The sequence below is a fragment of the Cetorhinus maximus genome, chromosome 30, assembly GCF_964194155.1.
Source record: "Cetorhinus maximus chromosome 30, sCetMax3.hap1.1, whole genome shotgun sequence".
Classification (NCBI taxonomy): Eukaryota; Metazoa; Chordata; class Chondrichthyes; order Lamniformes; family Cetorhinidae; genus Cetorhinus; species Cetorhinus maximus.
The window spans coordinates 8,413,434-8,434,386 of NC_135908.1; the positions used below are offsets into that span (position 1 = coordinate 8,413,434).

A 20,953-nucleotide genomic window follows, 5' to 3' on the forward strand; every position below is an offset into this window, starting at 1 on the left:
GTGAGAGGCTGTTCTCAGTGAGAGTGAGATGCTGTTCTCAGTGAGAAAGAGAGGCTGTTCTCAGTGAGAGAGAGAGGCTGTTCTCACTGAGAGAGAGGCTGTTCTCAGTGAGAGAGGCTGTTCTCAGTGAGAGAGGCTGTTCTCAGTGAGAGTGAGAGGCTGTTCTCAGTGAGAGTGAGAGGCTGTTTTTAGTGAGAGACAGAGGCTGTTCTCAATGAGAGAGAGACGATGTTCTCAGAGTGTGAGAGGCTGTTCTCAGTGAGTGAGAGGCTGTTCTCAATGAGTGAGAGGCTGTTCTCAGTGAGTGAGAGGCTGTTCTCAGTGATTGAGAGGCTGTTCTCAGTGAGAGAGAGGCTGTTCTCAGTGAGTGTGAGGCTGTTCTCAGTGAGAGAGAGGCTGTTCTCAGTGAGTGTGAGGCTGTTCTCAGTGAGTGAGAGGCTGTTGTCAGTGAGTGAGATGCTGTTCTCAGTGAGAGTGAGAGGCTGTTCTCAGTAAGAGAGGCTGTTCTCAGTGAGAGTGAGAGGCTGTTCTCAGTGAGAGTGAGAGGCTGTTCTCAGTGAGAGTGAGAGGCTGTTCTCAGTGAGAGTGAGAGGCTGTTCTCAGTGAGAGTGAGAGGCTGTTCTCAGTGAGAGTGAGAGGCTGTTCTCAGTGAGAGTGAGAGGCTGTTCTCAGTGAGAATGAGAGGCTGTTCTCAGTGAGAATGAGAGGCTGTTCTCAGTGAGAGAGGCTGTTCTCAGTGAGAGAGGCTGTTCTCAGTGAGAGTGGCTCTTCTCAGTGAGAGTGAGAGGCTCTTCTCAGTGAGAGTGAGAGGCTCTTCTCAGTGAGAGTGAGAGGCTGTTCTCAGTGAGAGAGAGGCTTTTCTCAGTGTGAGTGAGAGGCTGTTCTCAGTGAGAGAGAGGCTGTTCTCAGTGAGAGTGAGAGGCTGATCTCAGTGAGAGAGAGGCTTTTCTCAGTGAGTGAGAGGCTGTTCTCAGTGAGAGAGAGAGGCTGTTCTCAGTGAGTGAGATACTGTTCTCAGTGAGAGAGAGGCTGTTCTCAGTGAGAGGCTGTTCTCAGTGAGAGAGAGAGGCTGTTCTCAGTGAGAGAGAGGCTGTTCTCAGTGAGAGAGAGGTTGTTCTCAGTGAGTGAGAGGCTGTTCTCAGTGAGTGAGAGGCTGTTCTCAGTGAGAATGAGGCTGTTCTCAGTGAGAGTGAGAGGCTGTTCTCAGTGAGTGAGAGGCTGTTCTGTGAGTGAGAGGCTGTTCTCAGTGAGTGAGAGGCTGTTCTCAGTGAGAGAGAGAGGCTGTTCTCAGTGAGAGTGAGATGCTGTTCTCAGTGAGAAAGAGAGGCTGTTCTCAGTGAGAGAGAGAGGCTGTTCTCACTGAGAGAGAGAGGATGTTCTCAGTGAGAGTGAGAGGCTGTTCTCAGTGAGAGTGAGATGCTGTTCTCAGTGAGAAAGAGAGGCTGTTCTCAGTGAGAGAGAGAGGCTGTTCTCACTGAGAGAGAGGCTGTTCTCAGTGAGAGAGGCTGTTCTCAGTGAGAGAGGCTGTTCTCAGTGAGAGTGAGAGGCTGTTCTCAGTGAGAGTGAGAGGCTGTTTTTAGTGAGAGACAGAGGCTGTTCTCAATGAGAGAGAGACGATGTTCTCAGAGTGTGAGAGGCTGTTCTCAGTGAGTGAGAGGCTGTTCTCAATGAGTGAGAGGCTGTTCTCAGTGAGTGAGAGGCTGTTCTCAGTGATTGAGAGGCTGTTCTCAGTGAGAGAGAGGCTGTTCTCAGTGAGTGTGAGGCTGTTCTCAGTGAGAGAGAGGCTGTTCTCAGTGAGTGTGAGGCTGTTCTCAGTGAGTGAGAGGCTGTTGTCAGTGAGTGAGATGCTGTTCTCAGTGAGAGTGAGAGGCTGTTCTCAGTAAGAGAGGCTGTTCTCAGTGAGAGTGAGAGGCTGTTCTCAGTGAGAGTGAGAGGCTGTTCTCAGTGAGAGTGAGAGGCTGTTCTCAGTGAGAGTGAGAGGCTGTTCTCAGTGAGAGTGAGAGGCTGTTCTCAGTGAGAGTGAGAGGCTGTTCTCAGTGAGAGTGAGAGGCTGTTCTCAGTGAGAGTGAGAGGCTGTTCTCAGTGAGAGTGAGAGGCTGTTCTCAGTGAGAATGAGAGGCTGTTCTCAGTGAGAGAGGCTGTTCTCAGTGAGAGAGGCTGTTCTCAGTGAGAGTGGCTCTTCTCAGTGAGAGTGAGAGGCTCTTCTCAGTGAGAGTGAGAGGCTCTTCTCAGTGAGAGTGAGAGGCTGTTCTCAGTGAGAGAGAGGCTTTTCTCAGTGTGAGTGAGAGGCTGTTCTCAGTGAGAGAGAGGCTGTTCTCAGTGAGAGTGAGAGGCTGATCTCAGTGAGAGAGAGGCTTTTCTCAGTGAGTGAGAGGCTGTTCTCAGTGAGAGAGAGAGGCTGTTCTCAGTGAGTGAGATACTGTTCTCAGTGAGAGAGAGGCTGTTCTCAGTGAGAGGCTGTTCTCAGTGAGAGAGAGAGGCTGTTCTCAGTGAGAGAGAGGCTGTTCTCAGTGAGAGAGAGGTTGTTCTCAGTGAGTGAGAGGCTGTTCTCAGTGAGTGAGAGGCTGTTCTCAGTGAGAATGAGGCTGTTCTCAGTGAGAGTGAGAGGCTGTTCTCAGTGAGTGAGAGGCTGTTCTGTGAGTGAGAGGCTGTTCTCAGTGAGTGAGAGGCTGTTCTCAGTGAGTGAGAGGCTGTTCTCAGTGAGAGTGAGAGGCTGTTCTCAGTGAGAGTGAGAGGCTGTTCTCAGTGAGAGTGAGAGGCTGTTCTCAGTGAGAGTGAGAGGCTGTTCTCAGTGAGAGGGAGAGGCTGTTCTCAGTGAGAGAGAGGCTGTTCTCAGTGAGAGAGAGGCTGTTCTCAGTGAGTGAGAGGCTGTTCTCAGTGAGAATGAGAGGCTGTTCTCAGTGAGAATGAGAGGCTGTTCTCAGTGAGATTGAGAGGCTGTTCTCAGTGAGATTGAGAGGCTGTTCTCAGTGAGAGTGAGAGGCTGTTCTCAGTGAGAGTGAGAGGCTGTTCTCAGTGAGAGTGAGAGGCTGTTCTCAGTGAGAGAGGCTGTTCTCAGTGAGAGAGGCTGTTCTCAGTGAGAGGCTGTTCTCAGTGAGAGAGAGGCTGTTCTCAGTGAGTGAGAGGCTGTTCTCAGTGAGAGTGAGAGGCTGTTCTCAGTGAGAGAGAGGCTGTTCTCAGTGAGAGAGAGGCTGTTCTCAGTGAGAGAGAGGCTGTTCTCAGTGAGTGAGAGGCTGTTCTCAGTGAGTGAGAGGCTGTTCTCAGTGAGTGAGAGGCTGTTCTCAGTGAGTGAGAGGCTGTTCTCAGTGAGTGAGAGGCTGTTCTCAGTGAGAGAGGCTGTTCTCAGTGAGAGTGAGAGGCTGTTCTCAGTGAGAGTGAGAGGCTGTTCTCAGTGAGAGTGAGGCTGTTCTCAGTGAGAGTGAGGCTGTTCTCAGTGAGAGTGAGGCTGTTCTCAGTGAGAGAGGCTGTTCTCATTGAGAGAGGCTGTTCTCAGTGAGAGAGGCTGTTCTCAGTGAGAGAGGCTGTTCTCAGTGAGAGTGAGAGGCTGTTGTCAGTGAGTGAGAGGCTGTTGTCAGTGAGTGAGAGGCTGTTGTCAGTGAGTGAGAGGCTGTTGTCAGTGAGTGAGAGGCTGTTGTCAGTGAGTGAGAGGCTGTTGTCAGTGAGTGAGAGGCTGTTGTCAGTGAGTGAGAGGCTGTTGTCAGTGAGTGAGAGGCTGTTGTCAGTGAGTGAGAGGCTGTTGTCAGTGAGTGAGAGGCTGTTGTCAGTGAGTGAGAGGCTGTTGTCAGTGAGTGAGAGGCTGTTGTCAGTGAGTGAGAGGCTGTTGTCAGTGAGTGAGAGGCTGTTCTCAGTGAGTGAGAGGCTGTTCTCAGTGAGTGAGAGGCTGTTCTCAGTGAGTGAGAGGCTGTTCTCAGTGAGTGAGAGGCTGTTCTCAGTGAGTGAGAGGCTGTTCTCAGTGAGTGAGAGGCTGTTCTCAGTGAGTGAGAGGCTGTTCTCAGTGAGAGAGAGAGGCTGTTCTCAGTGAGAGTGAGAGGCTGTTCTCAGTGAGAGTGAGGCTGTTCTCAGTGAGAGAGGCTGTTCTCAGTGAGAGAGGCTGTTGTCAGTGAGTGAGAGGCTGTTGTCAGTGAGTGAGAGGCTGTTGTCAGTGAGTGAGAGGCTGTTGTCAGTGAGTGAGAGGCTGTTGTCAGTGAGTGAGAGTCTGTTCTCAGTGAGAGAGAGGCTGTTCTCAGTGAGTGAGAGGCTGTTGTCAGTGAGTGAGAGGCTGTTGTCAGTGAGTGAGAGGCTGTTCTCAGTGAGTGAGAGGCTGTTCTCAGTGAGAGAGAGGCTGTTCTCAGTGAGAGAGAGGCTGTTCTCAGTGAGTGAGAGGCTGTTCTCAGTGAGTGAGAGGCTGTTCTCAGTGAGTGAGAGGCTGTTCTCAGTGAGAGAGAGAGGCTTTTCTCTTTGGTTTTGGTTGATGTTACAATGTTGACCTAACCAACTAACTGCTCTTCTTCCAATTGTGGCTGTGGGATCTTTAATATCCATTCAAATCACGGGTTCATAGGAAGGCCCTCCGTTTAGCACCTAATCTCAGGGAGGTCATCTCCAAAAGTGCAACACTCCCTCAGCACTGATCCTCCGACAGTGCGGCACTCCCTCAGTACTGAACCTCTGGCAGTGCGACACTCCCTCAGAATAGACCCTCCAACAATGTGGCACTCCCTCACTACTGACCTTCTCTTACTACTGACACTCGGACAGTGCGGCGCTCCCTCGCTCCTGACCCTCCGACAGTGCGGCACTCCCTCGGTCCTGACCCTCGGACTGCGCGGCGCTCCCTCGGTCCTGACCCTCGGACAGTGTGGTGCTCCCTCGGTACTGACCTTCCGACACAGCGGCGCTCCCTCGGTACTGACCCTCCGACAGCGCGGCGCTCCCTCGGTACTGACCCTCTGACAGCGCGGCGCTCCCTCGGTACTGACGCACTGTACGGATTGACTTCAGACAGTATTTCACAAGAAGCTTATGAAGTGACTCATTTGTTCACCAAGAAAAAATAACAAATTGCATTTATGTAGCACCTTTAACATAGCAACATTCTCCAATGTGCTTCACAGAAGCATTATCAAGCAAAATCTGGCACAAAGCCAAAGCAGATATTAGAGGAGGAAGGTCTAGGGAGGAAATTCCAGAACTAATGATCCAGGCAGCTGAAGGCATGGCCCCAATGCTCGTGTGATTAAAATCGGGGATGTGCCAGAGGTCAGAGTTGAAAGAGCGCCCAGATCCAGAAGGGCTGTCGGCTGAAGAATTTGCTGAAATAGGGAGCGGCCAGGCCTGGGAGGGACAAGAAAACAAGGATGAGAATTTTAAACTTGAAGCTTTGCCTGACTGGTAGCTAATATAATCCAAGGTCACATCAGCTCCCCTATCAGATATTGCAAAGTTTATGAGGATAATGTCATATTTCACCTAACCCTCAGTGGGGGAGTTGCCAAACACAACACTTGATCCTTGTAATTACATTTTTCAATAGACGTTTTTCTGTGGGATCTCGATTCAGGGGAATAGACTGTTGTGCCGGTCCACTGCGGTCCACAATGCCAATCACAATTTCTGATATCCTTCAGCCAGGAACAGGTGGATGCGAATGTGTCCCACAACTATCTGGCCAATGAAACAGCAGCCGAAACGGACGGAAGAATTAGTTAGCCCGGTTCCTGCGGAGAGAAGCGACTTAAGGATAAAGTGAAAATGTCGCTGATGGAAAACACGTTGTTGCCTCGAGATTTTGAAATGGAGCTGGTCTGACGCTACTGCAACCATCAAACTGCAATCGAACAACAGACACCACCTTGCAGCTCTATTCGTTTCTGCCCAGCCTCTTGAGTTGCATTCCTGTTAGATGGACCATGCAAGCTGTAATCACTGTTACTACTCCTGTGCATTTACTGCCCCCTGATGTTTGTCTCTGGAACACACGCAGTCCAGATTATTGGAAATGCACTACCATAAGACCATAAGACATAGGAGCAGAAATTAGGCCATTTGGCCCATCGAGTCGGCTCCGCCATTCAATCATGGCTGATAAGTTTCTCAACCCCATTCTCCCGCCTTCTCCCTGTAACCTTTGATCCCCTTACCAATCAAGAACCTATCTATCTCGGTCTTAAATACACTCAATGACCTGGCCTCCACAGCCTTCTGTGGCAATGAAGTCCACCGATTCACCACTCTCTGGCTAAAGAAGTTTCTCCTCATCTCTGTTCTAAAAGGTCTTCCCTTTACTCTGAGGCTGTGCCCTCGGGTCCTAGTCTTTCCTACTAATGAAAACATCTTCCCCACGTCCACCCTATCCAGGAGTGGACTACTTCAAAGTCAAGCGACCGGAAAATGCCCAGCTTCATTTTCCTGATGTGGAACACACTCCCCTCCTCAAAGGTCACATCACAACCCCCTAGGGTTGATCAACAATGAACAACTTGCATTCATATAGCACCTTTGACATTGGAAAACGTCCCAAAGAGCTTCACAAGATAACAAGACACATAAGGAGCCTTTTTAAAAACTCCTTCGTGGGACATGGGCATCACTAGCAAGGCCAGCATTAGTTGTCCATTCCTAATTGCCCTTGGTGAGTATGGGCAAAAGGCCAACACTGACAACATCCCACGGAAGAATAAAAGATCTCCTTCTGTGGCTTGTTATTAAGGCAGGTGGCCCAAGTGTGACACTCCCGAACCAGATCAACTCTACTCTGGCTTCATTCCTCAGTATTTCAAATGAAAAAAAAACTATAGACACATGGTGTAGATTTGCTTTGATATATTTTATTTGAAAGATAGAATGAAAAATGACACTTTAAAAAAAAGTAACACTAGCTCATGGATAAGTCCTATTTAAATATTACTGTACACTTCACAATAACTGAATTCAAAAGGTCAAAGGATATGTCACAAGAAACAGATACACAATGCTAAATATTTAATAAAATTAGTTTTTAAAAAAATGAACCAGCTACTATTACAAAAAAAAGGGACAGGGACCTACAGATCAAGAGGTCAGAATAAATTAAAAGAATTTAAAAATAAATGGACATTGATAAAATTCAATGATGATAAGGAAGGCAGAATAGGAAGAGAGCTTAATACTGAGCTCAACCCAGCTTTCATGTAACAAACCAAGGGATGGTTTTGTGTCGATCGTGCTGCATATTCCCATTCTCCAAACCAACCTTTGCAATCATCCATCCCTCCCTCCCCACCCCATCCTTCCTATGGTGCAGATTTTTACTGGGGTACAGTTATGGTGCTGTATCTGTGCAGTACATGTATTAACCCAGACCATGATAGTGACAAGCTTGTTGCTCCTCTGGAGCCAAGGTTGCACCACGTGTCCACACACACACACACACATTGAATAGTGATCATGAGCAGGAATCCAGACTGAGACCCGCTATCATTTGACGTGCACCAGGTCTGAGGACGCGCAAGGGGCTGTGCATTTCCAAGCAAATCGCTGATGGGTTTCATTTCCGGAGGGTGCGATGCCCACTTTCTAGAGCGAGGGAGCAATTTTGACCCAGCCCACCCTGGAGAAATCCACAGGGTTGTGCAGAACATGGGTTCGACAACCTGTCCAATTCCACTCCCCGTTCAAACGAGCAGACGGCCGCATCAAATGGGGTGTTAAAAAAAAGTGTCCCCTGTGATCCTGTGGGATTCCCACCTAAGTTAAAATCACTATGTCCTTACGGGTATGCAGTATTATAGAGAGTTTAGCTATGTTTGTATGCTGAGACCTACTCTAGTGAGATCACACAAGCTTTTCCTCAGCTGCTGAGCATTGCAAACAAGTCAGTTCAGATAGGCTTGAGGATTTGTTAAATTCAGTGGTGGGGTAATAGTTCAAAATCCCTTTCTATTGTACCAGTCAAAAATTCTTTAAAAAAAACTTCTGTAAGAAAGCCCAAATGATAAAATATAGGTATTATAAGCAGTTATACAACTGATTAAAACCATCCAATATATTTTGGTGCTGGATTAAACAGGCCATAAAACCTACTCTACATCTCAGAGGGCCAGGCCTCGGTGCTGAGTCACCTGCGTTCCACTTTAACCCAGCAGCTGGGAAGCCCTGGCTCAGCATTTTAAACCTCTTTTCGGGATCTTAACAAACACTTTCTCTCTCCTCAGCACCCAAAACCAATTTATTAAATTGAGCCAAACAGAATTTGAAAGAACAGTTAAAGGCTGACCTGTGAAGAACACAGTTCAGTGAAAATCCAAAGCTAAGACAAGTTAGTATTTTTTGGTGAAAAGTTCCTTCAGCCGCCTGAACAAATCACTGATTTATCTTTTCCATTTACCCAGCCTGACAGGTCTGATCATCGTTCCCAACATAATCTGCTTCTAACTCATGATATCTCCTGGCAGATGGGACACATCAGTGAAAAATGGAAGGTGCTGGAGTTTTGATTTAGAAAAAAAAGAGATGACTATATTCTTCAATGGGTGAGAAGGATCATTTCAATGCAGACCCTCCTCTGCTATTGGCCCAATGTTTCCTTCTCCTGGTCCTCTGTTTCACTGTTGTTTCTGAAGGCTGAGTTGTTCTCAGAGGGTAAGAACTGTCTTTTTCTTGATCATACTTCAAAATTTTGGCATCCAAGGTATCAGAGAGGAATCAACCCTTGCGATGTCGAGAATGAGGCCATGGTTCTGATTCTAGGGGGAAGAGGATACCCCCGTGTCTATGAGACAGAACCATCTACACGCAGTATGAGAAAGACCTCAGGAGTTCTAGAACGAAAGGTTTCTGGCCAATAGAATGAGAAATATAGAGGCGAGGTTTTGTCTGGAGTCTTGCTGAATCAAAGTCATGGAGGCAAAAAGACAGCCATTACTCCGGTGCCGATATTATGAAAATATAACCCAGCCAAACCAATATGTGGAGTGCAGGGATAGCAGAACTCCAATGTGTAATGAAAGTGCCACTGACATTCACAAACTTGCACAGTTTGCATCCAGAAAAAACATCTTCAACAATAGTCAAGGCAGAATACACTGAGAAGCAGATTCATAGTAAGCTGACATGAAGCTCTTATTAAAAAAAGAAAAAATAAATGCCTTATAAACCATGAGATGCGACAGGGTCTGCACAAATTTCCATTTGGCATCACTCTTGGTGAGGGTTCTGCTCTTGGCATGAATCGTACAAAGATTCCACGAGAAAGGTGATACAAGATTGGATCCAGTTCTTGTTTTTTTTTCCCGAAAGAAAATTTGTATTTCAGCTTAATCGGCACCTGACCAGAAAGGGGCATGCCGCCTCTTTATGGTCTCTGCATTTCGCAAGCAGTATTCTAACCTTTCAGACCCTGAACCATGACAACAATCTTCCATCCCATTAACAAGTTCTGTGGGCAAGGCCTACAATTAATTTCTCATCACAGTACACGTTCAGGTCCGGCTTCCAGCTACAAGATACAAAGAAACAATCGATTCTTTCAACAAAAGAAAACACCACCCAGATTCTAATTCCCTGTCTATTAAGGCATTCAGTGGGTATATTAACCATACAGTATAGCAATTTAAAAATATAGTTTTTCACCATCTTGATATCAGTAACTCTGATTATATATTATTTAAATCCCTCCCCACACAAGTGAGCATTTGTCTTGTGAATAAAGAGTTATAAATTATATTTATATTTGAAAGAGAGAAGTCACAGCTGCCTATTGCACTAGTTCTGTCAGACAGAAGGTGAGGGAGTTGGGTTCTAAAGGGATGGCTTGTTTCACTACAAGACCCTTATTCTGTTGCTTAAAATTTTTACTTCTCATAAAATCTTTAGAACTGCAATAATCTTTCCTTCATAAATCGGGGCGTTTTTCTGCTTTCGAGAACAAAATTGCAACAATCTGAGGGTTAATGTTACAGCTTAACCACAGTAACCAGTGCCTGCCTCTCCTGGTCCCAGTGCCTGACCCTCCTGGTGCCAGTGCCTGACCCTCCTGGTCCCAGTGCCTACCCCTCCTGGTCCCAGTGCCCAGTGCCTACCCCTCCTGGTCCCAGTGCCCAGTGCCTGACCCTCCTGGTCCCAGTGCCCAGTGCCTGCCTCTCCTGGTCCCAGTGCCCACCCTTTCTTAGTCCCAGTGCCCAGTGATTGCCCCTCCTGGTCCCAGTGCCCAGTGACTGCCCCTCCTGGTCCCAGTGACTGCCCCTCCTGGTCCCAGTGACTGCCCCTCCTGGTCCCAGTGCCCAGTGATTGACCCTCCTGGTCCCAGTGCCTGCCCCTCCTGGTCCCAGTGTCTGCCCCTCCTGGTCCCAGTGTCTGCCCCTCCTGGTCCCAGTGCCTGCCCCTCCTGGTCCCAGTGCCTGCCCCTCCTGGTCCCAGTGTCTGCCCCTCCTGGTCCCAGTGACTGCCCCTCCTGGTCCCAGTGACTGCCCCTCCTGGTCCCAGTGCCCAGTGATTGACCCTCCTGGTCCCAGTGCCTGCCCCTCCTGGTCCCAGTGTCTGCCCCTCCTGGTCCCAGTGTCTGCCCCTCCTGGTCCCAGTGTCTGCCCCTCCTGGTCCCAGTGCCTGCCCCTCCTGGTCCCAGTGCCTGCCCCTCCTGGTCCCAGTGCCTGCCCCTCCTGGTCCCAGTGCCTGCCCCTCCTGGTCCCAGTGTCTGCCCCTCCTGGTCCCAGTGTCTGCCCCTCCTGGTCCCAGTGCCTGCCCCTCCTGGTCCCAGTGCCTGCCCCTCCTGGTCCCAGTGCCTGCCCCTCCTGGTCCCAGTGCCTGCCCCTCCTGGTCCCAGTGACTGCCCCTCCTGGTCCCAGTGACTGCCCCTCCTGGTCCCAGTGACTGCCCCTCCTGGTCCCAGTGCTCAGTGCCTGCCCCTCCTGGTCCCAGTGCTCAGTGCCTGCCCCTCCTGGTCCCAGTGATTTAGGCAATTGGAAATTCAGTTCATTTCAAACAACAGCCTTCTGCTAATCAAAGGATCGGGTATTTATTTGGACTATCTCCTCACTGCCTGGAAGGTGCAGACCTGCGCTGGATTCCAGTTCGGCTGCTGCCAGTTTCCCTCTGCTACTTTCTTCATGTCTGACCCAACACAGCCAATGTTCAAGGGGCTTCCATCAAAAATGGTTTGAGCGTGGGGCTGTCTTCCCCCAACACGAGATTCCCAGCGAGGGCCCTGATTGATTTCCCGTTCCTTTAGCCTACAGGTGTTGTGGCACAGGGTAGCTACCCACTTGCTGTCCCCAACTGAGACCAGCTCACAGCACAGACCATGATCTGCTGCAGCGCCCAGCTCAGTACCACAAACAGCAACAGGTGCAAAAACAATGCCAAAGGATTCTATATCTGTGAAACAGAGGTTTCCATTACCTGTAGTGGTTTAGAAGACTAACATTTTATAAAATGCAGATTTTCTGGCTTTGATGTGAATAGCTAAGATTTACAATCTGTAAACAATTTGCATTACACGTCATCTATTTAAGTCAAATACAGTACAATCATGTGCCCTGTGCTGGGGTGGTTATTATCTGGCAATGGTCAGCTTAAATTGAAAAACATTTCAACCTTAACTCAGCTAAACATACACAGAAATGTATACAGTTAAAAACAAAAAAAGCAGTGACTAGTGCTTGAATGATTAAAAAATAAGTCTTGCTGCAGATGTGCCATTCTGGAAATGCTCTCCTTCACTTTTTATAGTGTCCAGACATATTCTCTCCCGCCGCCACCACCGAAATATCAGTTTGCGGTGGGTTACACTCTATCTGTCCTGAATGTGTCTTCTATCGCGGGGTCAGCCAGAACCAGATCTGGGTCACTGAGCATGCTCAGTCCATCTAGACTAAGTGGTTCAATCTTTAACTCATCATCCAGCTGGAACTGGCCATCGGTGTCAAAGGTCATGTCTGGGACCCCGGCCAGAGCGCTGCTGATGTCCTTGGATAAGCTCGGCGGAGAGTCTCCTGAAGTGCAACAGAAGCAGAATGAAGTGAACGAAGCTGGCAGAGGACAGCAGCCCGAAGTTACAAGCCCCCCTTCTTCATCCGCTGCTTTCCCCCCTTTCACAGGAATGATCCCGATTCTCTGCTGATTTCATCGTGGTGGTCGAAAGGGACCAATCTTTTCACCCAGAGAGAGGTGGGAACAACGTGGAACTTGTTGCCACATGGTTGAGATGGACTTAAGGGGGAAACTAAGATAAACGCGAGAGAATAAGGAATTGAAGGGTACGCTACTCTCTGATCAGTAAGTCAGGGTTGTGTAATCAATTATGGACAGAGTTTCATCAATATATCCCCAAGTGTGTACAGCCTGTACTGCTCAGTAGGAGTTAATAAGTACAACAAAACCAACTTTCTCTTCCAAAATCTTGGTGCCAAAGACAATGGGAAGAAATCTTTTTTACCACTTGAAATCTTCCAGTAAAATTCCAAAGGAACAAGGCAATTCCTAGGAAACATTCCCGATCTCAATTAGGTTAATATCAATGAGATGAATCTACAGCACCAAAAAAAGGGCCATTCGGCCCGACTGGTCTATGCTGGTGCTTATCCTCCAGTCAAATCTCCTCCCACTCCCTCTTCGTCTCACCCTATCAACACGGTGTGATGAAAGGGCACTGATTTGAAATGTTCCTCTCTCTACAGATGTTTCCCAACTTGCTGTCCGTTTCTGGCATTTCCTCTTTATTTCAGATTTCCAGCATCAGCAGTATTCTGCCTTTGTTTCCATCGACCTAATTCTTCTATTCCTTTCTCACTCATATATTTACCTAGCCTCCCCCCACCAAGCCAATGTTAGCATTGGGTTGCTCACCTGTTAAAATGATGTTGGGGATATTCCCAGTGCAGGTGGAGTAAAGCAGGTTGGGTTTCAGCTGGGATTGGTCTTGTAGGTTCCCGGTCAAACCCATGGAGGAGGCCTGGGAATAGTGCAGGCTGGAGCCCGGGTTATAGAAGCTGTTGCTGCTTATCGCCAAAGTGTTGACTGGGCTTTCCAACATGTTGAACTGCTCCAGCTGTGGGGTGGGGGGAAACGAGAGGGGGAAAAAAAGGACAGTCTTGAGAATTTTACCTCCGTTGTGGGGTAGTGTGGGTTGGGTAATTACTCCACGTGTGGCCAAACTAAAGCATCTAGCAACCCAGTTCGAAGCATGGGCAACTTAGCTTCATTTGAGCTTGCAGCACTGCCTCATTGGTGTGGCCTGTTTGAATTCTGTGGCACTTACACTATCCCAATTCAAGAACAACAGGATCGGTTAGCCACGACTCAGTGGGTCGCACACTTGCCTTTGAGCCAGAACATTGTGAGTTCAAGTCCCACTCCAGAGACCTGAGGACAACAAATCTGAGCTGACGCTCCCAATGCCGTACAGAGGGAGTGCTGCACTGTCAGAGGGTCAGTACAGAGGGAGTGCTGCACTGTCAGAGGGTCAGTACAGAGGGAGTGCTGCACTGTCAGAGGGTCAGTACAGAGGGAGTGCTGCACTGTCAGAGGGTCAGTACAGAGGGAGTGCTGCACTGTCAGAGGGTCAGTACAGAGGGAGTGCTGCACTGTCAGAGGGTCAGTACAGAGGGAGTGCTGCATTGTCAGAGGGTCAGTACAGAGGGAGTGCTGCACTGTCAGAGGGTCAGTACAGAGGGAGTGCTGCACTGTCAGAGGGTCAGTACTGAGGGAGTGCTGCACTGTCAGAGGGTCAGTACAGAGGGAGTGCTGCACTGTCAGAGGGTCAGTACAGAGGGAGTGCTGCACTGTCAGAGGGTCAGTACAGAGGGAGTGCTGCACTGTCAGAGGGTCAGTACTGAGGGAGTGCTGCACTGTCAGAGGGTCAGTACAGAGGGAGTGCTGCACTGTCAGAGGGTCAGTACTGAGGGAGTGCTGCACTGTCAGAGGGTCAGTACTGAGGGAGTGCTGCACTGTCAAAGGGTAAGTACTGAGGGAGTGCTGCACTGTCGGAGGTGCTGCCTTTCAGATAATACATTAAACCAAGGCCCCATCTGCTCTCTCGGGATGTAAGAGATCCCATGGCAATATTTCCAACAAAAGCAGGGGAGTTATCCTCGGTGTCCTGGAAGATATTTATCCCTCAACCAACATCACAAAAATGGATTGTCTGGTCAGGATCACACTGCTGTTTGTGGGAGCTGGCTGTGCGCATATTGGCTGCCGTGTTTCCTACAGTAACTCCACTTCTGAACGTAATTACAGTTCAAAAGTATGTCATTGGCTGTATAGAAATTCGGGTCGTTGAGGTTGTGAAAGGCGCTATATAAATCCAAGACTTTCTTTCTCAGTCGTTCAACGTATCAGCAGATTAATGGGGACCAAGATTTAAATTCCCTGGGGCTCCTTACAACAAAGACAAAACTTGGACAATCCTGAAATACAGCATCTGCCCAGGAGTGAACACGGACCAGTATATTTCTGTGCAAGGGTGTCAGAAATGTAAACTTTGACAGAAAATGGAGTCAATTTTAGAAGGTAGATGCGGGGAGGAGGGAAACACAGTTTAACTTTAATCACTTTATTTAGGAGGGATGAAAGTACGGAACAGACTACACAGGGAGACTGACTGAGTCAGTGAATTCAAGGGGGACTTGTGTCCGATGGCTATGAGGTTTAGGGGACTTGGTATGTTTTGAGATTCTGATCAGGCGGGTAGAGGGCAGTGATACCTTCCACTCTTCCAGTTCCCTACGTTTATCTTTTGGGTGATCGCTGGAGGAGGTACTTTCAGGTGAGCTCAACGCAGACCTCAGGAGGTCACGAGGGTCATGGCTAAAGAGCAGGCGACAAGGAGGTGGGTTGCTGTGGGCAGCAGGTGATCAGGAGCTGGGTCAGATTCCCATTTAATGCGGAGGTGCGAAAAAATTTCTTCTCTCAGAGCGTTGTTCGTCTTTGGAATTCTCTTCTACAGAGAGCAGTTTAGGCTGGGTCATTGACTATATTCAAGGCCGAGTTAATAGATTTTTGATCGACGAGAGAGTCAAGGGTTACGGGGAGGGCGGGGGGTCAGGCTGCAAAGTGGAGTTAAGCCCATAATCAGGTCAGCCATGATCTTACTGATTGGCGGAGCAGGCTCGAGGGGCCGAATGGCCCACCCCCTGCTCCTGTTTCTTATAATTTTGTTTTTACTCTAAGCTGCTCTTCTGAATTAAGCTAGCGAAAATCTAACAGTGGTTTGCAGCAAACACGGCTCACAGACTGATGGATGAACAGATGAAGGGGGCGGGCGAATGCAAACACCACAAGTCGTCGTTGGTTGAGATGGAGGCTGAGGGGATCACATCACGCTCTGACCATGAAGACACACGACCGTGTAAAATAATGAGCATACCATAACCCGATCACATTCTGACATCTCTAGACTGTGGATCTCCATAGGTCTGCTGATGGCAAACTTCCATACCTGCTGTGACAAAGGTTTGGCCTGTCTGGCAACCAAGTGCTGCTCAAAATAGGGATCACTGAAGATGTTATCCATTGTGTCATTCTGTCAAAGTGAACAAAGTGGAGATAAAGAACAGTTTGTGCAAAAAGCTTTAAATAATATTTCATTAAATCCACTGCTGTGTTAATTTAACATAATTCAGGTTATTTTGTGTAAATAGTACTGTAAAAATTTGCTCGTCACCTCTATTCCCTAAACATTATATGCAAATAAAAATCAGTTCAGGCAATGTCAAATCCAGCTGGCTTTCTTAACACTGAGCAGATAGATTTAGCCTAGTTACTATTATAATTTGGGATGTTAATTAGTAAACATAAGAGCGATTGTACAATCTATTTCATTCCAGGCTCCTTTCTGACAAACAGGAATCCAGGAGTTGTCTTATTCCATTCGCCCAGCAGGGGGCTTAGCTGAAACAAATTGCGCACGCTGGAAATGTCTGCTCATTCAGCCTGCTGACTATTGGCTGAGCTAAAACACTTGAATTAAAGCAGATGATTGGGAGTTTTCAGTCTTCCACACAGAAGGTGAGCTATGAGATGGTCAGGCAGCAGCAGAAATTTGTTTGCACTTTAAATCTGAACCAGCTAGATAAGAACAACAGCTTGAAAGTGGGGCTCTGATTAGGGTGTCAGTAATGCTGCATCATGATAAGTTTTCAGATTCCTCCCCATCTCTGTAACCTCATCCAGTCTTACAGCCCACTCAAATCCCCGCACATCTCCAATTCTGCCCTCGGGCGCATCCCCGATTTTAATCGCTCCGCCATTGGCATCCATGCCTTCAGTAGCCTGGGCCCTAATCTCTGGAATTCTCCCTCTAAACCTCTCTACTTCTCTATCCTATTAAGAAGCGCCTCATCATCCACCTCTTTCACCAAGCTTTTATATCTCCTTATATGACTTAGTGCCATATTTTGTTTGATAATCACACTGTGAAAAGCCTGGGGATGTTTTACTACCCAAAAGGTACTATATAAATGCAAGTTGTTGCCACTATTCTTTTTCCATAAAATGAAGAATGTAGTAAATTCACTGTTCACACTATGAAAGCTTTAAATTGCTCATTTGTTTGTAAAATAATCCATGCGCTGATTTACAGTTGTGTTACCTCAGCAGCATGTATGACAACAGAGTTATTAAGTGAACTGACAGAATAGTGGCGAATGGATTTCAATACTGGCAAGTATCGAAAGGATGGGACTGAGTACTTTCTAAATGGTGAAAAGCTAGAAGCAGTGGGGACACAGATTTGAGGGCTCAGGTATCTAAATCATTAAAATATCATGGACAATAAAAGCTGGCCTTTATATCTCAAGGACTAGAAGACAAGGGGGTAGAAGCCATGCTTCAGTTATACAAAGGCCTGGTTAGACAACACCTGGAGTACTGAGAGCGGTTCTGGGCACCTCACACAGACACAGACATAATCTATATATATATATATATATATATATATATCCACTGTTATATACAATGACTGATCACTTACAGTGGGAGAGTGCAGCTCTATTGTCGATGGTTGAGAGAGGTGATGAAGAGGAGACGTTGGCGACTGGCCCTGTAGATGCTGTGATTGCTGCACCTTCTGCTGGGACTGGTGGAGTTGCTGATAGAGGGGATAAGGTGGTAGGTGTTCCATTGTCATATTACTCGTATCCAAGGCAACTCCCTGTGAAGCAAGCAGCAGATTTAGACTTGCGTTTTGGGGGACAGAAACGCCTGGCTTCTCTCCCAGTCCATTTGCAGGGAAGCTGTACACAGCATCCCTTCCCCCCACAAGCCAAACGTGACGTCGTGGTGATACCTGTTTCCCAACGTATTTTTTTCCCAAACTGGCAGCCCTGTTAAGTGAGAACGATGTGTCTCACCTCTTCCCCATGTTCAGCTGTCTAGGCCACCGACAGGAATGGTTCGGTGAGCCAGAGCCAGCAGAAACACACTGGCAACTGCAAACCCCTGCGCTAATGTGGGAAACCTCCGATAACAAGAATGTAACTGCACCCACTGTGAGACACATTTGAAAGGAGTTTATCACTCTTACCTGTGCAATTGAAGACAGCGTCGGTGACATTGTTGGTGAGAACTGTTTGCTCATCAGCCTTCGTGGCTCCATCCCTGGCGAGAGGGTCAGCGGGCTGACCGGCGTCTGCCGTCGCCGTGGAGAGCTCTTCAAGGCGGTTGGTATGGACGGGTTGCTCAGTGATGACCGTAGTGAGGAGTGGATGGAAGGGTTGCTGAGGGAGTGGTTGTTTAAAGGGGACTGCAGCACTGAGTTGCTGAGTGAAGCCTGTATCGATGGGTTACTCAGAGAGCTGTGCAAAGAAGTGGACAAGCCTAGAAAAAGGGGAAGAGTCAAAAAACTGAAATGGTTTTAATCATAAACTCACCAGGATCTGAAATGCACTGCCTTGGCCCAGGGCTATGGGCCAAGAGCTGGAAAATGGGATTAGTGTAGTTAGATCTTTGTTGACCGGTGCGGGCACAATGGGCCGAATGGCCTCCTTCTGTGCTGTGAACATCTATGAGTCTAACTTTCAAAGGGGAGTTGTATAATGCTGAAAAAGGAAAGGTCTGTAGGGCTCTGGGGAGAGAGCTAGGGAGGAGTGGGACTAATTGGATTGTTCTTTCAAAGGGCTGGCCCAAGCATGATGGGCTGAATTACCGTCTTCCGAGCTGTCGAGTTCTAAACATTTCAGTAAATACGGTTGCACGAGACAAGAACGCATCTACATTAACTCCACTCACCAACTTGGTAAGCATATTCTCAATTTGGGATTGAATAAGATCATAAGAAATTCCTGTACAACTGCAAGGTTCCAGGTTGAATCCTCAGTGTGTGCTGAATTAGCTGGCAGTACAGGTACTATGATCACTCTCACTGTTCCCGTGCTCCCATTGAGGGGAATCTCACCAGTGACCTGTGCTGGGTAAGGCTGGTTTGTGGCCAGTAGGCAAGGCTGTGACATCTTACACAGTCACTGAGCCTCTGACTGATGGGACTCGGGTCTGGTGGCCCAGTGAAGCTGTTGCTCATCATGGCAGGATGTCAGGCTGCCCAGTTTAGGTGGGGAAATGCTGCTGGTTTCCTGCACCTTCCCCGCAACATTCACCCATGGTCAGTTTCCAGGAGTTACCCAGGATAAGGGGTACGATCCTAGGCTGAGCATTGTCGTGCTTCCTACCCAGCAGCTTTGTAGGTCAATAATGTTGACAGGATTATTCTCCTGTCTGGAATTGAACCAGGTCCTTCCTAGTCAGTATGGAAAGTGGTGCCTTTATTCGTCATACCTTGGGATGGTTACGTGTGAATAGTTCTGCTTGTAGGCAAACCCCAACTAATACCTGAGCTAGTGAACATACTTCGTGGCTTTCAAAAGTCAAACATGCCATCACCCAAGCGTTGCTCCCCAACAGATAAGAAAAACAATTAAAAATGGCTCATAAAAGTGGCATCGATCATACCTCTCTGCACAAACAACAGTTCCCTCACCTGGAGAGCTGCTGATGCCCAGGTGTGTCATGGTGGCAGCCAGGTTGCTGGTGCTGTTGCCTCCGCTGATGTTGGGGAAGGTACTGTCCTCGGGGTCCAAAGGGATCGGCAGAGGTGATGGGAAGTGAAGGTTTGTGAGGTCGGGTAGAGAGCCTCCTGTGTTTAGTGACCCTTGAAAGTGTGACAACCCGATATTCTGGTCTGGGGATGGATAGATACTTGGAGGAGGGAATCAAAACACAAGAATGCCAAGTTTAAATCAAAATGCTTGCATTTTTATGGCATTTTATCACATCTGAATGCACTTCACATATGAGTTACATTTTCAGTGAAGTGCCTACATAAGTACGACAAACTATTTCAGCAGCCATTTCCCACACAGCAAAGTGTCATGGTCAGTGAGGCAACTGAGCAGCTGGTTTGTATTTGGTTCAGGCAGTACACCCTCTCCATCAATGCAGTATGCCCTCAGTATGGCATTGTGGTATTAGCCTACATTATACATTCAAGTCAGAGAATGGGGACTTAACACAAATCTGTCGAAATAGAAATCATCACCAACAACAATGCATCCAAAACAGATATTATAACAAATCGTACTGCAAAAATAAATATGGCACAGATTGTTTTAAACAAAAATATAATGATTTTACTGGCTATTATGGAAAGACTTTTATTGAACTTAAGTGATAGGATAGTGATTTGTGGCAATGTGAGGCCTGTTCAGTATTATGTCTTCTCACAGTGTGGTGTCACTGGGCCGTGAGGTTTCTGAAATCGAATTCAGGTCAGGGGTGGCAAACCAGCTCCTAGTGGCCTCCGATAGTTGCCTCATTAGCCTCAGGTGTGTTGCAGCACAGGTCACACGTTATCTTACAGGTGGAAAGTGGAGAGATACTGGGTGAGGATTTCACAGCAAAATCCTTACATCAGTGCAGTATCTCATTGCACCTCAAAGTACAGCACATATGAATTATTTTTGCAGTGAAGGCAAACACAATGACCATTTAAACACTGCAAGATCCCACACCCACTCACTCATTAATGACAGGAATCACCTGCTATTCTGTTTCAGGGAACATAGCAAGCCTAATCCCAATGAGACCAAATCGACTCACCTGATGCCAGGGACTTCACAGGACTTGGGACGTGACAACAAGGACTGAACCTGAGGAACAGAGTAAGTAAAAAAAATAAATCCGTATCACCTTGGGTGCTCGAGGTTTTTGAGAGGAGCTTCACCAGTTCAACATTTTAGCCACAATGGAGAAGAAACCAACACCTGCATGTAGAAGGCGCAAGGGCAAAAGATACACTGTCTGCTAGTCCTAACTTCAGCTAATCAACTAAGAAAGCAGCATGCACTTTAGGTGCACTTGGACCTGCAAAAATTCTTGCCCAGGGCCCTTTTGTTAATGCACTTTATACAGGGGAAATAACGCTGGACAGAGCTTGGGTTAGAATCAGAAACAAGACAGGGGAAGCAGCAAATAAAACACACACACACATTGGTGAAAATCTAAAATCATAACAGAAAAGGTTGGAAACACATAGCAGGTCAGTTTGCACCTGTACAAAGTGGAGGACAGGCCAACGTTTCTCTCTGTGCCCGTAGGGTTCCAAGGTTTTTTTGTGATTTATCTGTTTGTAAGTCTTTTAAAATTTCACATTTTGCATTGGTTGCTGAAGCTATCTGCAAACAACTGGTCTCTGCTTCTGTCCCAACACTTCTAATTCCCTCGACATTTTCAAACTCTTGTAAAGCTTACTGCACTATATTCCTGGAGGGTAGTACAGCCAACACTTTTGGAATATAGGAACGACATGACGCCATTCAGCCCATCGAGCCTGTTCTGCTGTTCAATTAGATCCTGGCTGATCCGTCACTCAACCCCATTTTCCTGCCTTTGGTTCACTTCCAGTAATACCCTTAACTGATAAAAAGTAAGTTAGTTGACAGGTAAGTGATTCTTTCCTCATTTCTGGCCTCCACTCTCTGCCTGCACCACAGTCCTTCTCATCTCCCTT

The 20,953-nt window shown here is 47.7% G+C and overlaps 1 protein-coding gene and 1 long non-coding RNA gene across 2 annotated transcripts in view; both read right to left on the reverse strand.

Moving 5' to 3' along the window:
- Positions 1–6,786: 6,786 nt before the first annotated feature.
- On the reverse strand, positions 6,787–10,282 carry LOC144670020 (uncharacterized). Its single transcript, XR_013573811.1, has 2 exons — positions 10,092–10,282; positions 6,787–9,938 (listed from the first exon to the last, which is right to left on the reverse strand). It is a non-coding gene; the product is annotated as an uncharacterized LOC144670020 (long non-coding RNA).
- Positions 10,283–10,800: 518 nt separating this feature from the next.
- The window catches only part of crtc3 (CREB regulated transcription coactivator 3), a 69,380-nt gene continuing 59,227 nt past the window's right edge, over positions 10,801–20,953 (reverse strand). The window contains exons 9-15 of the mRNA XM_078532349.1: positions 20,044–20,093; positions 18,926–19,143; positions 17,477–17,769; positions 16,925–17,104; positions 15,320–15,475; positions 12,799–13,000; positions 10,801–11,945 (exon numbers count right to left, since the gene is read on the reverse strand). Of these exons, the coding sequence (XP_078388475.1) occupies positions 11,737–11,945; positions 12,799–13,000; positions 15,320–15,475; positions 16,925–17,104; positions 17,477–17,769; positions 18,926–19,143; positions 20,044–20,093 (1,308 nt within the window). The 3' untranslated portion in view covers positions 10,801–11,736. The remainder of the gene's footprint in view (positions 11,946–12,798; positions 13,001–15,319; positions 15,476–16,924; positions 17,105–17,476; positions 17,770–18,925; positions 19,144–20,043; positions 20,094–20,953) is intronic.